Here is a 23993-nt window from a genome sequence, read left to right as displayed (position 1 = left end):
TCGGAATGGTATAGACTTGCATGAAAATTCTCACCCAATAAAAGGCAAATGTAGCTACGTACTAACGTAGTAGAAGAAGTGTAGGGTTGTTCTATGCAGGCACTTTTTTTTTCTATTCAAATATTTTCGTACAATTACTGTACAAATGAAATGAAAATCAGACGTTATGTTCACCGACGATAAAAAATTTCCAGCCTGCACCTACTTTTTTGTCATCTGAAAAGCCGGAATAGGCTGCCGAACGCACTATACTAACGGCCGATCTTTTGTTGTACCAAATTTTTCATCCAATCATCTTATGTGTACAGGCCATTAAATACATTTTCGGGCAACTTAAGGTAAAGCAGGGTAGCCACCCCCTCCCTCTGCCCTGCAATAAAATTAAAGTAATAAAAAGTTGAATACAGGGACCAGAAGTGGCCTAGTTGCATACCATAGGCCATCAGAAATGGTAAAAACAGGGGATCCTGATCTTTGAGTGCATACCACAAATTAGAAGCCGATTCCGAGTGGACCAGTTTCAGGAAATCTATCCCAACGTCTCTTCAGTATAGCATACACATAGGGAATGTATTATATTGTATTTTGACAAGTTATCAAATAAGACAAATGAAAAGAGAGACCCAATTACAGCCTGTTTGAGGAAATAAATGCAAAATAATACACACCATTTAGACTGTTTTCCTTTTAAGCAGAAAGCTTGACTTACGTGATATATTTGTTGTACAAGATAAAAGCGTGTTCTGTATTGCCTTCACCTGTGTACACAATGGCCATACGGATCAATTCTACCCCAGATCGGTAGTAGCGCTTCAGTGGAATGTCATCATTCACGTCCACGGATGTCCCCTTCTGTACCAAAGCCCGTAGCCTCTCTTCCGGGGGCAGGCTGGCATCGCTGTGCTCTGGCATGATGGATCAATGGAAGAGCCTGAGAACCAGAAAAACAGATGAGATGACCAAACCATCAGAGTCCCGCCAATAAGTGAAATTAAATTGGAGGTAATTGATTGATTTCTGTAGGTTTGACAAAGGGAAAAAAAAGATAACTAAATATAGATTTAAAGAACAACTTCTAAATGCAGATACTGCAATAAGAAACCAAGTAATACGTATGTCTACTTGACTTCACAGGGAGTGCAACCAATATACAAAGCTAACATGTCTGTAACCATCCCTTCAATAAGATCATGATAGTTCATCTTGCTCTTGATCAGAAGAGTTCTTTCTGCAATGTATATTTCTGAAAGGACATTGCTCACTTTTCATTGGTTCACACCTATGTTTTTGTGCGTTTTGCAGAAACGCACTACAGTACATTTAACATGGTTTCCTAGGGATCTAGTTCCCATATGTGTGTTTTAACCAGGTGCATTTTTTGGAAACGGTCAGGGACTATTTTCCCACAGCAGATTGTGTTTTGCGTGTTATAGACTTCAATGGACCCGCCCCAAAAAACACAAGTATTGCGTTTTTGATGCTTTTATCTTTTGGCTAATGGGAAAGTATGACTGTTCTCTTCATGGAGTGCGACTTTGATGCTCTGGCACTTAAGTAGCATTAAAGTCACATCAAAGTAGTGACACTTTTATGTGTCCATAGGGTTAGGGGCAGGGCTGCTCTGAACGATTCTCCAGCGAGCAGAGAGACACAGTCTCCTCCCAACCACACAGAAACAGTAGTGGTCAATAGGGGCTTCCTTATTGGCTGGAGGGAGAATGAGGGAGACAATAACGAATATTAATTTGCTATTGTCACACAAGCCCACCCCTTTTTGAAGCTTATTAGAGCTTCACGTGCTTCAAAAAGAAAAAAAAAAAACCCCATGCGTCCAGCGCCCTGTATGTAAATTAGGGGGCTGAATGTATGGATAGGGGGGGGGGCGGTAATTGTTAGGGCTAGAAAGCTAACAGTTACCACTAACCTTTAAAGCAGTAGTAAAAACGAACCATTGTGGGACGTCACTTTTTGAAATGAAGTTCTGCTTTAAGTAGTGGATGTGTATGGATTATTTTTGGAAAATTACTATACTGTCTTAAGCCTCATACACACGATCGGACTTTGTACAAACTTTCCTGTGGATTTTTGTACAAAGAGCGTCGGCCGAGAACTTGTATTGCATACACACAGCAGGACTTTTTCAGCCAACTTTCACCAAATCATGTGGTTTTTCTGCTCTTTACCGCCACTTTTGGTCAACTTCTGTATTGTTGTCTGATCTTTTGCATTGGTTCTGAGCATGCCTGTTTGTACAAGTCCGATGGTTTTCTGTACACACGATCAGACTTTGCTCCATCTGACTTTTGTTGCCAGAAAGTTTGTCCGTTCGCACAGCCAACAAAAGTCAGATGAAAACCGAAAAAGTTTGTCCGATGGAGCGTACACACGGTTGGATGTTGCTCCAAAACAGCCAATTTGCATGTTTGTTGTCAAAAAGTCTGATCGTGTGTTCACACTGCTGCGGGGGGAGATCCGGATGTGATTCGCACCGCACTGCAGTGCAAATCACATCCGATCTCCGTAGCGATGCGAGTTCAGCCATACAGATAGTATGGCTGAATTCGCATCGCTCCCGCAGCAAACTCGCACAGGACCCTTTTTTTGGTCCGCAGCAGAATCGGATCGCATGGGTGTTCACACCATGCGATCCGATTCCTGTGCGAGTGTGCAGATCGCACTGCGATATGCGGACAGATCTGGGGGTGTCATTAACGTATCATTGACACTCCCAGCCGTCCGCATAGGGCAGTGTGAACTGCCGGCGAGAGGTATGCGATGCGGGAAAACGCCGCGGATTCGCGGCGTTCCCGCATCGCTATAGTGTGAACCCAGCCTTAGTGTCACTTTAAACTGTTTTAACAAAAAGAGTTGCTTTTGATGCACAACTCTTTGAAAGATCAGCTACATAAAAAAAAATTAGGAGGTAAAATCATATCATATTATGCCAGTCTTCTATAGTACACCAAAGTTACTGCAGCCAGCTTACATATGACATGATATGGTTTTCCTTGTATTACATCATCTAGTACGGTATAAGTTGCAAGAAGTGACCTTCTCTCTCATTAGCAAATCCTCACATGATAACAATGTGTCTATTCAGGGAGAGTTCATCAGCTGGAAGTATGAGCGCACCCATCTATCAGAAAGCCTTCTGGGGCAGTATAACAAGTTAGGCCGACAAGGAAACGTGTAGAATAATCTCATAGGGAGTATTTCTATTCAAATTTCTAGGCAGTCAGAATACACAGCCTTAGATTTCATGGTGCTGTTGCATCAGATGAGATCTGTCATTTGTTTCACCTACTGCAGAATTAGTTTGCTAAAGCACTGTGTACCCTAATATTCCTATATTCTTTTTTAGAACCCAAAAATGTAATATATTGCAGCTTACCAAGCATTAGATTTGATGACTGCATTCGTTTTCTAATTTTTCTCTCGGCTTTTACCTTCTATTTTCACCTGGTGATCTGGCTGGTAACACACACCTTCTGTAGTACATCCGTGGTAAATGGTTTGTCTCATCCCTGAAACTTCTACATTTGCAGGAGAGCTTGTTCTGTTGAGCAGATTTACTGGCCAGGACACCAGGTGAAAATAAAGGAAGGAAAGACTAAAAAAAAAACAAAAACAAATGCAGATGCCACATCTAAGAACTGGAAGCTGCAATATAATAAAAGCTTGCTGTTGGGTTTAAAGCGGGAGTCCACCGGGACTCCGCGTTTTTTTTTTTTTTTTTAAAAGCCAGCAGCTACAAATACTGCAGCTGCTGACTTTTAAAATAGTGACACTTACCTGTCCAGCGCGCCCGCGATGTCGGCACCCGAAGCCGATCGCTAGGTCGTCTGTCGGGTCCTGCCGCCGCCATCTTGGGTATGGGCATCAGGAAATGGAGCCTTTTCGGCTTCATTTCCCGGTTCCCTACTGCGCATGCGCGAGCCGCGCGGCGCAATCCGGACGGTCCCCGCTGCCTCTGGGAACTGTGCGTTTCCCAGCAGGCAGCGGGGCACTTGCGCAAAGGGGCGGGCAGTTGCGGAAAGGGGCGTAATCTACGCCCCTTTCCGCAGACAGCTATCCCGGAAGTGGGTGCAGTTACCTGGATTATCCAGGTAACTGCACCCCCTCCCCCCTGAAAGGTGCCAATTGTGGCGCCGGAGGGGGGGGGGGGGATTCCGATGAGCGGAGGTCCATTTTAGGGTGGACCTCCGCTTTAATGACAGCTTTAAGACATGGTTTTCACCTTATTTTCCCACTTTAGCCCTGCTGATCTCCTCTGGTCTCTTTTAGCCACTTCCTGACAACATGCAAATCATTGTTCTGTTAGTGAAATTTTAATCATGACTGCGCACTGTGTGCCAGTACCAGCACCACAGGGTAACAATGCAGGCGCACAAGTGGGAGACAGTTGTCACCCTATAACAGCGAGTCCTTGAACAAGGATCTTCATGGCAGAAACTATTATTTTAATGAAAAGATTTAAAAAGCCTGAAAACTTCTTTTGAAATGACATTAACATGTGAAAGCTCACATGGGATTTTAGAGAGTGGCTTTACAATAAATTGAAGTCCAGATTCAGATCTATGCAATGTGGTAATGTGCAGTAAAACTGGCATTTTACACGCAAGGTAACTTCCTGTATACGTTAGCTGTCAATCAGCCAAAGCACATACACAACAGGTAGAGATACACCTGTATTATTGCACGCTACAATCAACAGATGTGAACGTTCTGTGCATTGTGGTGCGCTGCATTATCAAACATGGTGCAGGTGTGTTATTTAATCACTTGTCTACCATCGTAAGCTTATATACAGCATGGCAGGCACGGGGTGAAATCAAGCTCATGGCAGCCTGATTTGTAATAGACGTGTGTCCAATTTTTCACATATTTACTTGATAATTGTCCCTCCATATGTTCACAAAGCATTGATAAAGCTTTCAGTGACTTTTTTACGGATGATCATTTTTAATTCTAAGAAGATGGCCTATAGAACAAAAATGGTGACATCTGCAATTTATAATAATATGCAATATCTGCACAACTGTATCCAATTCATAGTTTCAGCAGGTAGGCAGAGTGGAAGTGTTAGGGGTGGCACAGCTGAATATATGGAGGAGGGCTGGTGGCACTTTGAACTTGTTTCAAAAGCAGTGGTCTCCAAACTGTGGCCCTTTGCTCAATTTTATTCGGCCCAATGACACCAAAGATGGGGGGCACAATTCCTCCCACCGGCACCAGTGATGTGCATGGTTTATTCCCACTGACATCAGAACCTTTACTACTCCCACTGACCACAGTCCGGTGACCCCTTCAACTCTGAAGGACAGTAAACTGGCCCTTTGTTTAGAAATTTTAAAGACGCCTGCTTTAAATAGGACAACGCCTCCCCCCACCAAAAAAAATAAAAAAGAGCCCAGCATGGTTCACTCCTGAACACACCTAATGGGGATTTCTGCAAAGGGCTGTCTCATCCCCATCAAGACCCTCAATAAGCACAGAACAGAGGAAGGGAACGGTCTCCCCCTGCCCATAATGAGAGATCTTAGGGGCACACATTCAGGTCCACCGCCGCAATAAAAGGCGGCAGGAGTAGTGAGGAAAGATCCACCATCACCAGGACTGCCTACAGATCTAGGCTCCCCGCACCAGCCAACTTATCTCCTGGATGAAGGAAACAAAAACTAAGGTAAGTGCCTAGAGGACCTCATTTTAACCTTTGACAACACATTTCTTGACCTGGTGGGAAAAGTTCTTATTATTGCCCCATAGCAAGCAGCTACCTGTATATATATGCAGTAATATGCACTGTCACTGTACTAATGACAGACGCTGGGAAGGAGTCAACATCTAGGACAATCAAAGGGGTAAATGTGTGCCTAACAGTGCGTTTACTGTTTGGTGCTTTTACTAAAGGGATGTGCCAGTTTTTATCCCCTGCCTTGCAGGGAAACAAGCGACGTACGTCGCGGTGCCTGCACAGGCCACCTGTCTGCAGTATATATTGGGCGGGCGGTCCACAAGAGGTGAAATACCTTACAAACATTGGATAAATAGCCATTGGGTGGCCATTCCGGCCTGGTAATCAATAGACAGCTCAGTACACAAAGACACTGTACCGAACAGATCTGAGAGGCATGTAATCGCTGTGATTGGTCATCACTGCGATCATATGCTATGTTGATCTCTACCCTTCCAACAGAGGAAGGAGGAAAAATGGTGGTAATGGTCAATGGGGAAAACAATGAATGGTTCAGCATCTGCAGATTTATTCTGTTTACACAGGGAGTGTTTTAGTTAACTCTTTCATGCCCGACACTCAATACATAATTTCCTTGCTGTCTCTAGTGATCTGCATACGTCTTCACTTCTCTTATCCTACCTAGCTGAACATTAACCTAAAATCAAATAGAACACATGTGCTTAGACTCCCGAATACGTAAGAGCCTCTAGAAAAAAACTCGAGCAAGTACTGATTTTTATTGATAGGAGAGGATGGTGTCCTTTCCCCTGCACCCTCCTGGGACATGACACATGTCCCTTGAGGCAGAGTGACCATTCACAAAGCTTCATGTGAGTTCACACTTACACAGTGGGGAGCCAGCTGTGGTTCCTCAGGAAGCCAGAGCCGACTTCTGCATCCAACATGGTGGCCAAACTTCAGTTCACAGTGCAGTTACAGCATCGGTTTTATCTCTTTTGGGATGAAGGTTTTAACATGAATACATAAAAGCTGATCATGGTGCATCCAAATGTAAATTCCAGTGCCGAAACAGAAAATTCAGGATGCACTTGGCTAAAAATAAATAAAAATAAATGTAATTTATTTCACTGACATCTTTGCTTCAAAGTCACTAGGGGGTGTTTTTGCTTTGAAGCCTATGGGACGCCCTGCATGCCATCATCACAGACCTGTACGATTAATCGTTAAAAAAAATAAAAATCAAGATCTCGATTTACCCCCCTCCCCCCCCTTCACGATCTTAATCCAGCATTTCCACGATTCAAGTGCAGAGTCATTCGCACTCACAGCTGTCAAAATAAAAAAGAAGCAGCCAGCAAAGTTCATCACAACATTGCTCAGCGCTGACAGATAAAAAGAAACATTGTATAATTTGGTTCTTTTAGATCAGGGGTGTCCAACCTTTTGAAGCGTGAGGGTCACTTAAGCAACTTGGTAACTAGTCACGAGCCACAATGAACAGATGGATGACAGTCTGCATATGCAGAGCTGACACAGACACAGCCCTCAGATAAGATCTGCCCAGATGGAAGGGGAGGGATCTCCATCCCTCCTTCCGTCTTTTTTTTTTTTTTTTTTTTTTATCGGAATGGAGGTAGATGGGTGTAAATGGCCACAAGTCCGTTTACATCTGTGGTTCAATAAAGGTGAACGGATGTTCTGATCGTGTAGGAACCGATCGTGTCAAAAGTAGCCAAAGACTGCTTTCACACTGACGCACTGTGGTTTACCCACGCTGAGGTGCACCAAACCCGCAGGTAATAGCAGAAGTCTATGGCTCAGTGCAGGTAACCTGCAGGTGTTCTGTGCTGCACCTGCAGATCGGTTTGAAAGCAGCCTAAATATGCCCATATACACACTGATTTTAGTAATAAACTTACCTTTTAACAACAGACCTTCCATTCAGGTCAGCTTATGCAACTCTGCTCCGCAACCACTTGCTTCCTCTACTGCCGGCTTCATTCACAAAACTCTTGCTCTGGGATGGTGGGTCGGCAACCCACAATCTGTACTTGCCAACCCGCCATCCCAGAGCAGGAGGTCACGGGCCACATCAGAAGGCTCTGCGGGCCACATGTGGCCCCCAGGCCACTGGTTGGGCACCTCTGTTTTAGATCAAAGGGATGAACTTCAGTCTGCAAATGAGATCAGTTTAACCACTTAAAGTGGATGTAATGCCCGAATCATGAAATTTGAGCTGGGCACATATCTGCAGTGTATTCTTATCTCTCTTCAAAGCACTATGTCCCATAGCCATCTCCTGCTCCGTCTTCTGACAAATTCTCCGTCACATGTAATAAAAGCAGCCAGAGTTTAGTGTTGGGGAGGATGCTATAAATAGATTAGTAGAGCCCTGAACTATTCAAACAAACAGATCTGAAAGTCTCTACCTATGAGGAGAGGGGTTGTGTGCCTTTCCTCCAATCAGCTGTCTTAAAGCGGTTCTGCACTCATAATAATACATTTGCCCATTCTGTTGCCTCTAGACCGTACATTTGATAATGCCACATGTTTTTTTTTTTTTTTTTATTAATCTACCTTTTGTAATTCGTAGTATTTGATTTTCCTCCCCTGCGGCGATGGGCGGTCTCTTGCGGGGATCAGCATCATTTCCCGCTGAAGCCCGCACTGTCTCCTGGGATCTCGTCCAAGTAATCCCAGGAGACATTGCGGCTAATGCAACCGAAATCTCGCGAGATTTCGGCTGTAATAGGCGAAATCACGCGAGATTTCGGTTGCATTAGCCGCAATGTCTCCTGGGATTACTTGGACGAGATCCCAGGAGACAGTGCGGGCTTCAGCGGGAAATGATGCTGATCCTCGCAAGAGACCGCCCATCGCCGCAGGGGAGGAAAATCAAATACTACGAATTACAAAAGGTAGATTAATAAAAAATAAAATAAAACATGTGGCATTATCAAATGTACGGTCTAGAGGCAACAGAATGGGCAAATGTATTATTATGAGTGCAGAACCGCTTTAACTGTATGCCCAGGCTTCACTGCAGTGTTGAACAGGAAGAGAAAATCTCCTAACACGATCTGAACGTTCCAAAGAATATATAAAGCTGAAGACAGACAATATACATATAAAAAAAAAAAACTTATGTATGGAGATTTGTTTCATCCCTATGTATCATCTGAGGCTGTTCACTTCACTGGGTATAGGTGAGGGTTTATATCCACTTTAACTGCTTCAGATCCGTGCTATAGCCAAATGACGGCTCCAGCTCAGACCACTTTGCCAGAAGTACCTCTATTGAGGTCCGAGTGGCCTGCGCGCCCCCTGCAGGGTGTGAGCTCTGTGAGCAGAGAGTCTATGAGACTCAGCTGATCACAGATTGGAGTAAGGGGTCAATCCTGACCCCTTACCATGTGATCAGCTGTCAGCCATTGACAGCTGATCATGTGATGTAAACAGAACCGGTAATCGGCTATTTTTTCTCTTTGCAGCTGTCAGAGGAACATCAGTCCCAATCAAGGAGAGCTGCCACCAGCTAATCTGTGCCACCTACCAGTGCACAACAGTGCCACCCATCAGTGCCTCATATACAGTGATGCCTATCAGTGGTACCTATCAGGGCCCTTCAGTGCCACCTTATCTGTGCCTAGCAGTGCCCACCAGTGCAGCTTATTAGTGCCCATCAGTGGCGCCTCATCAGCGCATATCAATGAAGGAGAAAAATTACCCGTTTGCAAAATTTTATAACAAAACTATGAAACATGAGTTTTTGTTTTTTCAACATTTTCCATCTTTTTTCTGTTTAGCAAAAAATAAAAACCCCCAGCGGTGATTAAATACCGCCAAAAGAAGCTGTAGTTGTGTGAAAAAAAAATGATAAAAATGTCATTCGGGTTCAGTGTTGTATGACCGCGCAATTGTCATTCAAAGTGCATCAGTTCTAAAAGCTGAAAATTGGTCTGGGCAGGAAGGAGGTTTAAGTGCCCAGTAAGCAAGTGGTTAAATGGGTTGTAAAGTCAGAAGGTTTTAAAAAGCCTTCTGTGTGCAGCAGCCCACCTCCCCCCCCCCCCCCATACTTAACAGAGGTCCCTCTAGCTCTAGCGATGTATCAGTCATACAGGACTCCGCTCCTCATTGGCTGAGACAGCAGCACAGCGCCATTGGCTCCCACTGCTGTCAAAGTCAGTCGGCCAATAAGAATAAGAATAGCAAGAGGGTGGGGCTGAGCTGGGCTGCAGCTCCATGTCTGAATGGACACAGGGAGCTGTGACTCGGCTTGGGTGCCCTCATAGCAAACTGCTTGCTGTGGGGGCACCCAACAGTGGGAAGGGGCCAGGAAAGTTGAAGAGGGACCCCGAGAAGAGGAGGATGCAGACTGCTCTGTGCAGATCCACTGCAACATAGCAGCGAAGTATAAAAAAAAAAAATTTAAATAACAAAACAAGACTTTACAATCAAAGTCTTTTTCTGGCACATGTTGCTTACAAGTTAAAAGCAGTATTTGCTGCTAGAAAATTACTTAGTACCCACAAATATTTTTTATTTATTTTTTTAGCAGAGACCCTAGAGAATAAAATGGCGGTCATTGCAATATTTTAAATGTCACACCGTATTTGTGCAGCGGTATTTAAAATGCAATTTTTGGGAAAAAATACTTTAATGAAAAGAATCGTGCAGCTCTACATTATCGGCACCTTTTTTTGTCTATTGGCAAAATGCTGAAAACCCTATTTTCAGGAGCTGATAAATTGATATAAAGCTGATCAATGTAAGCCCCTGTCAGTGGTAGATGGTTTGTCTCAGCCCTCTAAAGCCTGCCATAGACTGTTCGAATCTCAGCTGGAACTGGGCAGTCGAACCATGTATGGGAAGGCCAACTGTATCCAGGTTGATCCATCGATCAGCTTGGGTACAACCAGCTAGTTGGATTTTTTGCGTGATTTTTGCCAGTGGCTATAACCGCTAATAATAATCACTATGTGGGATCCCCACACAGGGAGAACACAATAGCTCCACGGAAGGGAATCCCCCAGCAACACTGACAGTGTTCATGGTGGAATGAAGCAATTTTCTTTCCTGCAACCCGTGGTTGTAGGAAAGAAAATCATTCCATCTATGGCCGGCTAAACTGCTAGATCTGCAAGACAGCCAAACTAAAGTCCATGTTCCATCATATAAAGATTTTTAAACCATAAACATAACAGTCCTTGGATAAACAGTGAAAACAGATTATATAACCAGAAAGGGGATTCCACGTGACATCAGTGTTGAAGTGAAGACACTAGGGCTGAAAAGACGAATCGATTATGAAATTAATTGATTACATAATCGATTAATCGGCCAGTAACATAACTGGGTTAAAAAGCTAAAAAACGAGCCCTTTATAGTACAAAAAGAGCAAATAATTGCTACTGTAAATATTACTTTCACAGTTCTACAGTAAAAAAAAATAAAAAAGTAACCCCTTAAAGTAGTGATTATCTGCTTTTTTTTTTTTTTTTTTTACTATAAAAAGGGCTAAATGTAGTCTTTTTAATCCCATTATGTATTTACATGGTTTCCTATGGGACACGTTCATATCTGTGCTTTTTTTCAGCCGCTGCGTATTTGGAAAGGGTCAGGGACTTTTAAACGGAAAATGGTGCTTCTTTGGTTCAATATACTTCAATGGAGAAGCTGCAGAAAAGCATGTAATGCATTTTTGAAGCAATTTGCGTTTTTTAATCTGCCCCAAAAAAATGCAAATTGCAGTAAAATCACATGTGCAGAAATCAAAAACACACAGCAAAAAGCACTGCAGAAACAGATCAAAAGCAAACTGCATAGGTGTGTACCGAGCCTTATGCTGGCCACATGGATCAATTTTCAGATGAGAATATTCAGACGAAAAATTCCCTGAAAGAATTTTGTTTGAAATTTTCAATTGTTTTTAACATTCTGTTTTTAAAATTAATGTAATTTCTGAATGAAAACAACATACACTGTCTGAAAATTCCTTTGAGGAAGCAGTTTTCTATTATTTCCAAATTTTCCCATCACTGTGGTTGAAAATGAACATCAATTTGACCGACTTTTTTTTAAGGTTATTAACCAATTAATTGAAACAATAATCGGCCAACTAATCGATTATGAAAATAATTGTTAGTTGCAGCCCTAGAAGACACAGACAATAAAACCACCACCGGTTGGTGAGGAGACTTACCAGAGTGGGAGGACTTAAATGAGCATATGCTCAGTGAGTCAACAAGGCATATGGTGTAAACACCAAGGTATGGGACCTCCAGTCTGGGCTCCATTTATTAAAAAATTGGACACATTAATTTTTGGAAAGTGGATCGAGCGCTTGAAAATATAAGGTTTGTGGGTAACGCAATGACATCAGCAGGGCTCGTCCCCTGCTGATGTCACTGCGTTACCCAAAAACCTTATATTTTCAAGCACTCGATCCACTTTCCAAAAATGAGTGTGTCCAATTTTTTAATAAATTTCTATGTCTACACCGATTCAGACTATGTGGAGTATTTTCTTTTTTGGTCATGCTATTTTGAACATCTGAGAGGATTTGGTCTGACAAGTTGGCTGCTCCTCTGGGACATTTCTTGCCCAATTGGACCGCCTCCCATCTTGATCTGAAACCCAGACATGGAGATCCCATACCTTGGTGTTTACATCATATGCCTTGTTGACTTAAGTCCTCCCACTCCGGTAAGCCTCCTCACTAACCGGTGGTGGTTTTATTGTCAGTCCTCACTTCAACACTGATGTCACGTGGAATCCCCCTTGTGGCTATATAATCTGTTTTCACTGTTTATCCAAGGACTGTTATATTCATGGTTTAACCACTTGCTGCCCGCCATATAGTAAAATTACGGTGGCAAAGTGGTTTTAATATCCTGACCGGACGTCATATGACATGATCAGGATATTAAGCCGCTGCGCGCCCACGGAGGCGCGCATCGCGGCAATCGTTGTTGCGGTGTGTCAGTCTGACACACCGCAACTACAATCTCTTTACCATGTGATCAGCCGTGTCCAATCACGGCTGATCACAGTGTAAATAGGAAGAGCCGGTGATCGGCTTTTCCTCACTCGCATCTGTCAGACGCAAGTAGAAGAGAGCCGATCGGCTGCTCCTCTGACAGGGGGGGTCTGTGCTGATCAATTATCAGCACAGCCCCCCCCCCCCCCCAAGGATGCCCTCACTGGACCACCAGGGATGCCACCAGACCACCAGGGGTGCCAGTCAGTGCCCACAATGGATGCCAGTCAGTGCCCACAATGGGCATCACTGATTGCCATGCATTATTGTTTGGCACTGATTGGCATCCATCCCTACAATACTGTACACTACAATGCCCATCTGTACTGCCCATCAGTGCCCATCCATGCCGCCCATCAGTGCCCCCTATCCATGACAATCCGTGCCACCTATCAGTGCCTATATGTGCCTGTGTCGCATATCAGTGCCACTTCATTGGTGCCCATCAGTGCCAGTCACTGCAGCCCCGTCAGTGCCCATCAGTGAAGGAGAAAACATACTTATTTACAAAGTTTTGTAACTGAAACAAAAAAGAATTAATTTTTTTTCAAAATTTTCGGCCTTTTCTTATTTGTTGTAAAAATCCCAGAGGTGATCAAATACCACCAAAAAGAAAGCTCTATTTGTGGGAACAAAATGATAAAAATTTAGCTTGGGTACGGTGTAGCATGACCGCGCAATTGTCATTCAAAGTGCGTCAGAGCTGAAAGCTCAAAATTCGTCTGGGCAGGAAGGTGTATAAGTGTCCGGTATTGAAGTGGTTAATAAACTTTATATGATGGAACATGGACTTTAGTTTGGTTGTGAATTTCACATCACTTGTCACTGTTTTTATTGTGAGATCATTTCACATTATATTAGTTTGTATACATATGAATTTATATCATCATGAATTTTTGAGCACTGCACAAAAGGTTATCTTTCACATATCTTTTCATTTACACTTGTCTTAGTGTTGTGCTGGCTGCTTTTTGATACATGTCAGCGCGATATACACCAATTTTTTAATAAAAGAGAGCCTAAGAAATAATACGGATGCAGTCATCACATCTAAGGATTGGTAAGCTTCACTATAATAATAGATGTCTGCTTTTAGGTTTAATACCGCTTTAAAATCGGAACATTGAAAAATTAATCGATTAGTATTTTCATAATCGATTAATAGGCCAGTAACAATCGGGTTAAAAAAAAAAAAAGAGCCCTTTATAGTACAAAAAGAGCAAATAATTGCTACTGTAAATATTGTTCACTATTCTACAGTAAAAAAAAAAAAAAAAAAAAAAAAAAAAAAAAAAAAAAAGAACCCCTTACAGTAGTGATTATCTAATTTTTTATTTTTCTACTATAAAGGGCTAATTTTAGTTTTTTTAACCCCATTATGTTACTAAACGTCTTAGACCTGGTTCACATCTATGCGTTTATTGGTGCTTTTTACAGAAATGCACTACAGTTCATTTACATGGTTTCCTATGGGACACGTTCACATCTGAAAGGGTCAGGGACTTTTAACGCAAAATGGTTCTTTATTGGTTCAATATACTTCAATGGAGAAGCTGCAGAAAAGCATGTAATGCATTTTTGCATCAATTTGTGTTTTTTAATCTGCCCAAAAAATACAAATTGCAGTAAAATCACGTGCGCAAAAATCAAAACGTACAGCAAAAAAGCACTACAGAAACAGATCAAAAGAAAACTGCATAGGTGTGTACCAAGCCTTATGCTGGCCACATGGATCAATTTTCAGATGAGAATATTCAGACGAAAAATCTCTGTACATTCGCTGAATGAAAGAATTTTGTTTGAAATTTTCACTTGTTTTTAACATTTTGTTTTTAAAATGAAAGCAATTTCTCAGCGAAAACCACATACACTGTCTGAAAATTCCTTTGACTAAGAAGTTTTCTATTATTTCTAAACTTTCCCGTCACTGTGGTTGAAAATGAACGTCAATTTGACCCACTTTTTTAAAAAAAAGTTATTAACCGATTAATCAAAACAATAATCGGCCAACTAATCGATTATGAAAATAATCATTAGTTGCAGCCATAATACCTTCCACATTAATAATTGGGCTACCAACATTAGGGTGTGCTGTAAATTGCCTCCAGCATGGCTACTGTTTCTTCTTGCTGGAGGCTGCAATTTTGCTGAAGCCCAGAGCCCCTGAGCAGCAGTAAATCATAAAGCGGAACTAAAGCCATCAATTTAAGTTACATTCCTGAAATGCTGGGATTGCTGTCACATCTGCTGGTGTGTCCTCAACCAAACTTTCAAACCATCAAATGGCTGATGTCATAACTGATCACATGCATCACCATGGGAGTTGCAGATCAAACAGAAGCAGCTTCCTTGGCTGTAAAGGATAGGAGGGTTTAAGTCCGCTTTAAGGCTGTTAGCAGAGCGGCCTCTACAAACTCAGCAGTGCCTAAAAATGGAGAGCAACTGAGCATGTGCATAGCAGGGTGAGACAGTGTATTGCTGGATTTTAAACAGTATAGACACTTATTTTTAATGTTGTACATAACTATACCTGCAAAAGGGGCCAGGGTGACGTGATCTAGCAGAACCTAATCTTCTGGATAAAGTTCCACTTTTAGGTTTATAAACAAGGGATTAAGGGGGGGTCCATCTTTAATGCCACCAAAAGCTATATAAAATTAATTTGTGCACTGCGTCCCATGATAAAGTAATTGTCAGTCAAACTATCACAGCACAGGAAACTTAAAAACATCTTGGTGATGACTGGAGCTGAGCTCAGGCGTGTCCAGATCCCAGTCCCCACCCACCGGACTCATCCTGCCAGGAAGCCGGGTCACTGTACTGGCCAATCATACGTGGCCCCATATGATTTGACAGTACAGTGGCAGTTTTCTGGCGGGACGGGTCAGGTGGGTGGGGACTGGGATCTGGACACGCCTACACCTGAGTTCATTACTAGTAATGGCAGGTACGACAGGTTGGTACTCCATGAGTCTCCTCAATGCACAGTGCCCCTGGGGGAAGCTGAATGAGAACTCTCTGTCCACACCACAGTACTATAGGATAGGTGACTTCTACACTTATCGGACAACTACAAGTCCCAGCATTCCCTGCGAGCCCATACACACCTAGTGTACTACCCCTCCCCTCCTTGTATACCTTAACAGTGCTCCCTGGGTAATGCACAGCCTCCCGCAGCGCTCTCCTCAGCACTGTGTCCGCTCCATTGCCCTGTCCCCCTCCCCGCTTCTCACTAATACTTACTCTCACCTCCACCCCGCGACTGCCTGCATTATTCTTCCGGGTCATGTGATCTTCCGGCCCCGCCCCACTGGTGGTAAGTCACACGTTTGCGCGCATCACGCGTTCCTCAGGTGACGCGCCCGCCTCTATTGAGGGAAGAGTCTGGTTTCCATGGCTTCCACAACACGCGCCATACTTCCTATGTAGCCACGGAAGTGTTCTGTAACTCTATCATTAGCGGCATTGTTAATGAACCCTGCCCCCTGCTGGACAGAGCTGGGTATTGCCATGCTTGGAGAATGACAGGCTGGACAAGCTTAGCCCAGCTTCGAAGTACTTGTCTATTCTGTATGGCTTTTAATGCCTACATTAGAAAAGTCATTAGAAGCAGTGGCGGCTGGTGTTTCTTTTGTTTTTGGGGGGGGGTGGAAAAAAAACTCCACGGCACCTCAAACCCGGCCCTAGGGTGACCACATTTCCAAACTGCCATTCAGTTTCAGGGACGCTGATCCGACTTCACCCCCCACCCCCGAGCGCACGTCGCGCCAGCCCGAAAAAGATTATTTTTGATACTTTTTTTGCCAATTTTTGGAAAAACAAAAATAAACAGTGGTCACCTGTGTAGACAGGTGGTATACATTCTATATATATATATATAGAATGTATCTTTTTTATTGCTCCCACTTGTCAGCCTCATTTTTTTATTGCTCCCCCCCACTTGTCAGCCTCATTTTATTGCCCCCCACAATGGAATGGTGCATTCTGACGGGGCCGTCACACTCATCAATAGGGAAGTGAGAGGATGTATTCCAATTAATTCCGAATCCGGAGTAGTCCCCAAACTCCTGAATCAATCGGAAAGCTTCTGATAGGGAACCTGCAGATATAAGAGCATATCGTCTGTATATAACGATACTCGTTCCTCAAATTCTCCAAGTCACAGTCCCATCAACTGGTTCTATAGCCAGGGCAAACAGGAGGGGTGAAAGTGGACACCCCTGCCTGGTGCCCCGAAATATAGGAAATTAATTTGAGATAATGCCGTTAACCCTTAGTCTAACCAGCAGATCGGTATACAGGAGCCGTACCCAGGAAATAAAAACAGGGCCGAACCATAAGACTCTAGGAGGTGGAACAAAAATGGCCACTCCACTTAGTCAAAGGCCTTTTTGTATCTAGGGAGGCCACTATTCTAGTCCCGGAATTGTCATGGGCAGTCTGGAGGTTCACAAAAAGTCTCCTAATGCTCATCTGAGCACATCTTCCCTGAATAAACCCCGTTTGATCAGCATCTACTAGTTGTAGTATGACTCATTGTAACCTTCCTGCCAATATTTTGGCCAGAATTTTTGTGTCGACACGCAGGCTAGCCACTAATGACACATTGACGTACGGGTACATTGTTTTGTGCACCCGTGCCACTTTGCAGATGTATATCGGCGTGAGTCGGTTGGCAAATGGTTAAATGGTTGTCCGTAGGGACACCATTGTACTGCTCCCACCCCGGAAGTGATGTCACTGGTTGTCATCAGGCATCTTCCCGAGTTTCCAGGAAGTGGATTCCCCCTGGCACTGAGCTGGTTCCCTGGGGTCTGGTTAGGTACCTGTGTGACATCGGTGTTCACAGATTGGCGCACTACAGTGGGGATGATCCTGTTGGCGTCTGTTGGGGTTTTTTTCCCCGTTCCTGGCAATTCTGAAGCTTCAGGTCGGGTGATCTTAGTGTGTGGTTTTTGGACACCTCTGAGTGCCCAAACCCTCCCTCCCCTCCCCCCGTAGCTACTTCAGACATGTAGAGGTGAGACATGGATTGATCCATTTATCAATTCTGCATCCCTGTTTTGTTTATGTGTTTCTACACCTGTATTCAGCTAACAAATATAAATAAATGTGCAATAAATCATGGATTTGAATGAATTATCATTATTTATTTATTTGTGTATTTATGATGGAATTTGTTTTGGATATAGGTTTCTGATATGGATTCTGTCATTTCTACATTAGTGCAAGTATTTTTATATATATATATTTTATTAATTTTCTTATTTTTGTTTTCTTTCCCGCCCCTTTGAGGGTTTGGCTCTTTTTGACAATTTTCAATTCCACCGTTCCCTATAAAAGCGCTTGCCCATGGTGTACGAGACTAGCCTAGCTCTGAGGAAGGGGGTGCGCCCCCGAAACACGTTAGCTGTACCCCGTGGTCTGTGCATGTCCATGCACTGTGTTTATGGCCATTTGTCAGTTGCATTTTGTGAGAACCCACTATACAAAAATTTCTTCTTATTAAATTATCTCTGGTAATGCACTAGGTGTGCGTGCCTTCCATATCGGTTTTTCCTGTAGTTCCTTTCGAATTACCCCATATGAGGAAGGCAGCATCCACCTAGTTTTGGGATACCATATTAACCTTTCACACCACCATTTTATCTGACATCTGTTACTCCACACCTTGGAAGGCCTATTAGCACTGGAAGTGACTGTGTTTTTTTTAAATATCTCTTAAACCGTACAGGTTTAGGAGATATTCATTTTACCTACAGGTAAGGCTTATTATAGGCTTACTCGTAGGTAAAAAAGTCCAAGCGGAGAACACAACCGCTTTAAGAGTTTCTTAAAGCCAGAAGGTTGGAATGTCAAATGAAGATAGTTTTGAAGCATGTCTGTGATTGTGTTTTTTTTTTTTTTTTTTTTACACAATTAACAATTGAATAAACATTTTCCAAGAGTGATTCCATACTTTTTACAGCAATGGCAGCAATCAGCAAATTATAGCGGGAGAGGACTGCAATCTAACTGGCACTTTTCTACTTTGTGGGAACCAGTCACACTAATAGTGATCAATGCTAAAAATATGCACTGTCACTGTACTAATAACACTGGCTGGGAAGGGGTAACATCAGGGGTGATCAAAGGGTTAAATCTGTGCCTACCCAGTGTTTATGTGTGGAATGTGTGCTGCCTTTACTAAGGGATGCGCTCGTTTTTATTCTTTGCTGCACAGGGAAACAAAAACCGCCACATCACCTCTGACAGGACAGAGCTCTGTATTGTTTACATCGACAGAGCTCTGTCCTGTCTTCCTCATTGCCGATCAGCGGGTGCTGGCAGTCAATCATTGGCCGGTGTGACTTTTTACAACACAGCTGGTGCACCCCCCCTACTCAGAAGTGCTGGATCATGTATTAGATATATGATCCAGCACAGGAGAGCCGCTCTGCCACTGTACTCCTATGTGAGGCCATCAGCAAGTGGTTAATCATCCTCTTTTAGGCCACTCCCACTATTAGCAGTAGAAATGTGCAATTAGTTTAGTTTAGAATTTGTTTTAAGATGACATTCGACAAATTCGTTAATTCGTAAATATTCTAATTTATGAAAACCCATTTAAAGCGGAGGTCCGCACAAAAATAAATGGAACTTTTCGGAACCCTCCGGTGTCACATTTGGCACCTTTCAAGGGGGAGGGGGGTGCAGATACCTGTATAATCCAGGTATTTGCACCCACTTCAGGGCATAGATAGCCACAGTATCTGCAGGTATCTACGCCACTTCCCATCCCCCCGCTGTCTTCTGGGAGACACATGGGTCTCAGAGACAGCAGGGACTATTCGGATTGCGCAGCGTGGCTCGCCGCAAGGATTCATTTCCTGATTCCCTTATCGAAGATGGCGGCAACAGGACCGAGGGACAGGTCGACCTCAGGTGCCGACATCACGGGCACCCTGGACAGGTAAGTGTTCTTATTTTAAAAGTCAGCAGCTGCAGTATTTGTAGCTGCTGACTTAAAAAAAAAAATAATAAAAAATTACAGAGCAATCAAAACATATGGGAGAGAGCGGGCGACAGACAGCTGCTGGTGCGGAAGGTTTTAATAAAATAAATGCTTAAAAGCAATCCACTCACTCTCCATGTCAGAGCTGTAAATGTCAGTCTGTGAAGTTGGCTGTCCCATTCTCCCCTCCGATCCACGCTGCTCTCATCACTGAATTGCTGGAGGAAGCCAAGGATACAGAACTGCGGGGAGACTGCAGTGAGCTGTCAGCCTGGGATGCTGTGACCAATCAGAGCATTCCAGAGGCTTAACCACGCCTCCATCATCAGAGGCTGACAGTTCACATGAGTTTCCCGCGGCTCTCTGTTTCCTCCAGCGATTCAGTGATGAGCAGCGTGGATCAGAGGGGAGAATGGGACATCCAACTTCACAGATTGACATATACAGTTCTGACATGGAGAGTGAGTGGATTGCTTTTAAACATTTATTTTATTAAAAACTTCTGCACCAGCAGCTGCCTGTCACCTCTCTCTCCCTTATGTTTTGACCCTTCTGTGTTTTGACCCTTCTGTGTTTGCCACCCCCTCCTGTGTATTTGCACCCCCCTCCTCTGTAATTGCCCCCCCTTCCTCTGTAATTGCCCCCTCTCTGTAATTTCCCCTCTCCTCTGTATTTGCACCCCCTTCCTCTGTAATTGTCCCTCCCTTCTCTGTAATTGCCCCCCTCCTCTGTATTTGCACCCCTCCTCTGTATTTGCACGGGCCCCTCCTGTCACGCCGCACCCCTCCTGTCACGCCGCACCCGCTGCTGTCACACACTGCACCCCCTCCTGTCACACTCTGCACCCCCTCCTGTCACACCCTGCACCCTCCCCTGTCACACTCTGCACCCTCCCCTGTCACACTCTGCACCCTCCCCTGTCACACTCTGCACCCCTTCCTCCCTCCTGTCACACTGCACCCCCTCCTGTCACACTGTGCCCCCCCTCCTGTCACACTGTGCCCCCCCTCCTGTCACTATGTGCCCCCCTGTCACACTCTGCTACCCTCCTATCACTCTGCCCCCTACTTTCACACCGGGGTACTGATGTAAAGAAGACTACTAATGTAAATTGAGATTTGAAAGAGGGTCTCTTGATTTAAGGAGGGCTCCTAATGTAAAGGGGCCCTTGATATGTGGAGTTACTGATATAATGGGCCCCTGCTGTTGTGAGGGAGGACTCTGATGTGAAGGGGGGGGACTCTGATCTCATAAGGGGACCATTGATGCTCAATACAGTGCTCCTAATGTAAAGGGTGACTCCTGGTGTAAAGGGGGACTCCAGACTCCCGAAACCTGATGAAGGGGGACTCCTGATCTAAAGGGGACTTTAATGTGAAAGGGGAATTCCTGAACTGATGGAAGTCTTTAGGGGGCACTGATATAAAGGGACTCTCATATAATGGGGGTCTTTAATCTAATAGGGCACTGATATAAGGGCACTCTGTTCTAATGGGGGGTCTCTAAGGAGAGGTAAAAATTTGCTGTGCGCTGTTAAAGTGTTCGGGTTTAGCTTGAAGAAAAGGTGGCAACCCTAGTCTACTCACTTTTGTTGCCAGCGGTTTAGACATTAACCACTTAACAACTGGCCCATAGCCGAATGGCTACAGGGCGGTTGCATAACTCTGGGAGGGCGTACAGTGACGTCTTCTCAGAATCCCGTTCTCGCGTGCCCCCTGTGGTGCGCACCTGAGCACATCCATGACCGCCAGGTCCAGAAGACCTGGTGCATCACGAATCACGGTAAACGGGCACTGATCACAGCCGTTTACCACGTGATCACTCCGTCAAATGACGGAGCGGTCACTTGTAAACAAACTCGTGTCATGACGCTGGTTCCTCTCTCCCCTCTGTGTACCGATCGGTACAGTGGAGGGGGAGAGATCGGTGGCAGCTCAGTGACAATTGCAGTCACATCCATGAATCCATCCATCCATGCTCAGCCATCCCTCCATACTGTGTAATACTCTGCCATACCCTGCCAATACTCTGCCAATACTCTGCCATACCCTGCTTATACTCACTCTGCAATACCCTGCGATACCCAGCCATACTCTACAATACTCGTGATACCCAGCCGTTCCCAGCCATACTCGGCAAAACCCAGCCATACCCAGCCATACTCATCCATGCTCGGCCATGCTCAGCCATGCTCGGCTGTACTCGGCCTCTGTATGTGGCCAGGCTGCGAAAGTCTCACACATTTGGTATCGCTGTACTCAGGAGGAGTAGGAGAATCTATTTTGGGGTGTCATTTTTGATATGTACATGCTATGTGTTAGAAATATTGTATAAATGGACAAATATGTTAAAAGAAAAACAAAAAACAAAATAAAAAAAGCATTTTAACCACTTCCCTCCCGCCGGCCGTCATATGACATCCTTGACTTTGTGCAGGGATATCTAGATGATGCCTGCAGCTACAGGCATGATTCAGATATCATCTTTTTCAGCCAGTGATTCCCTACACCATAAGAATGATCATAGCAGCTGTTCTACTGCTGGATCGTTCTTACAGGAGGCGAGAGGGGACGTCCCCCCCTCCTGCCGCTCTCCGGTGCTTCTACCGCCTCACCGCTACAATCGAAGCCAGGATAGTCTTTTTTTACATTTTTTATTTCAGGCTTCCCAGCCTAGAGGTGAGATGCGGGGTCTTATTGACCCCATATCTCACTGTAAAGAGGACCTGTCATGCCATATTCCTATTACAACGGATGTTTACATTCCTTGCAATAGGAATAAAAGTGATCAAAAAATTTTTGGGAAAAAAAAGTGTCAAACTAAAATAAATAAAGTAAAATGAACAATAAAAAAAATTTTTTTTTTTTTAAAGCGCCCCTGTCCCCGTGTGCTTACATGCAGAAGCAAACGCATGCGTAAGTCCCGCCCACATATGGAAACAGTGTTCAAACCACACACGTGAGGTATCGCTGCGAACGTTAGAGCGAGAGCAATCATTTTGGCCCTAGACCTCTTCTGTAACTCAAAACATGTAACCAGTAAAATATTTTAAAGTGTCGCTTATGGGGATTTTTTTAGTAGTGAAGTTTTGCGCCATTCCACATGTGTGTGCAATTTTGAAGGGTGACATGTTAGGTATCTATTTACTCGGCGTAACTTCATCTTTCACATTATGCAAAAACATTGTGCTAACTTTACTGCTTTGTTTTTTTAAAGCGGGGTTCCACCCTAAAGTGGAACCTCCGCTGATCGGATCCCTCCCCCCCTCCGGTGTCACAATTGGCACCTTTCAGGGGGGAGGGGGGTGGAGATACCTGTCAAAGACAGGTATTTACACCCACTTCCGGGCATAGACTCCCGTGGGAGTCTACGCCATTTCCTGTCCTGCCGCGCTGTCTGCTGGGACACACACGGGTCCCAGTGACAGCGCGGAGAATTCCTATTGCGCTGCGCTACTCGCGCATGCGCAGTAGGGAACCAGGAAGTGAAGCCGATTCGCTTCACTTCCTGATTCCCTCACCTAGAATGGTGGCGGCAGCAGCCGAGGGCTGAGCGATCGATCGGCCTCGGCTGCCGGCATCGCTGGAACCCGGGACAGGTGAGTGTCCATTTATTAAAAGTCAGAAGCTGTAGTATTTATAGCTACTGGCTTTTAATATTTTTTTTTTTTGGTGGAATCCCTCTTTAAAGCACAAAACTGTTTTATTTCCAAAAAAACACATTTGAAAAATTGCTGCGTAAATACCGTGGGAGATAAAAAGTTGTAACAACCGCCATTGTATTCTCTGGGATCTTTGCTAAAAAAAAAGATATATTTTTTTGGGGTTCCATGTAATTTTCTAGCAAATTAATTAGGATTTTTACATGTAGGTCAGAATTGGTCTGGGTGCTCCAGAACGCCTGATGGCGCTCCCTGCATGTTGGGCCTCTGTATGTGGCCACGCTGTGTAAAAGTCTCACACATGTGGTATCGTCATACTCGGGAGTAATAGCAGAATGTGTTTTGGGGTGTAATTTGCGGTATGCATATGCTGTGTGTGAGAAATAACCTGCTAATATGACAATTTTGCAAAGAATTGTGGGGAAAAAATGACAACTTAAAAAAACTCACCATGCCTCTTACTAAATACCTTGGAATGTCTTCTTTCCAGAAAAGGGGTAATTTGGGGGGTATTTGTACTTTTCTGGCATGTTAGGGTCTCAAGAATTGAAATAGGCCGTCAGTACTTCAGGTGTGATCAATTTTCAGATATTGGCACCAT

The 23993-nt window shown here is 44.1% G+C and overlaps 1 protein-coding gene across 3 annotated transcripts in view; it reads right to left on the bottom strand.

Annotated features, from left to right (window-relative positions):
- The window catches only part of STAMBP (STAM binding protein), a 34053-nt gene extending 17914 nt beyond the window's left edge, over positions 1–16139 (bottom strand). Inside the window, exons 1-2 of one of the 3 annotated variants that reach the window (XM_077469702.1) lie at positions 15981–16139; positions 710–931 (exon numbers count right to left, since the gene is read on the bottom strand). In XM_077469702.1, the coding sequence (XP_077325828.1) occupies positions 710–912 (203 nt within the window). In that variant the 5' untranslated portion in view covers positions 913–931; positions 15981–16139. Of the gene's footprint in view, positions 1–709; positions 932–15875 lie in introns of all 3 variants that reach the window. The other 2 variants (XM_077469705.1, XM_077469703.1) reach the window with 2 other exon arrangements.
- Between the last annotated feature and the right edge of the window lie 7854 nt (positions 16140–23993).

Source organism: Lithobates pipiens, unplaced genomic scaffold (assembly GCF_037356315.1).
Source record: "Lithobates pipiens isolate NorthernLeopardFrog02 unplaced genomic scaffold, aLitPip1_a1.2 Scaffold_8, whole genome shotgun sequence".
Taxonomy (NCBI): Eukaryota; Metazoa; Chordata; class Amphibia; order Anura; family Ranidae; genus Lithobates; species Lithobates pipiens.
This window is presented reverse-complemented; position numbering and strand designations above follow the sequence as displayed.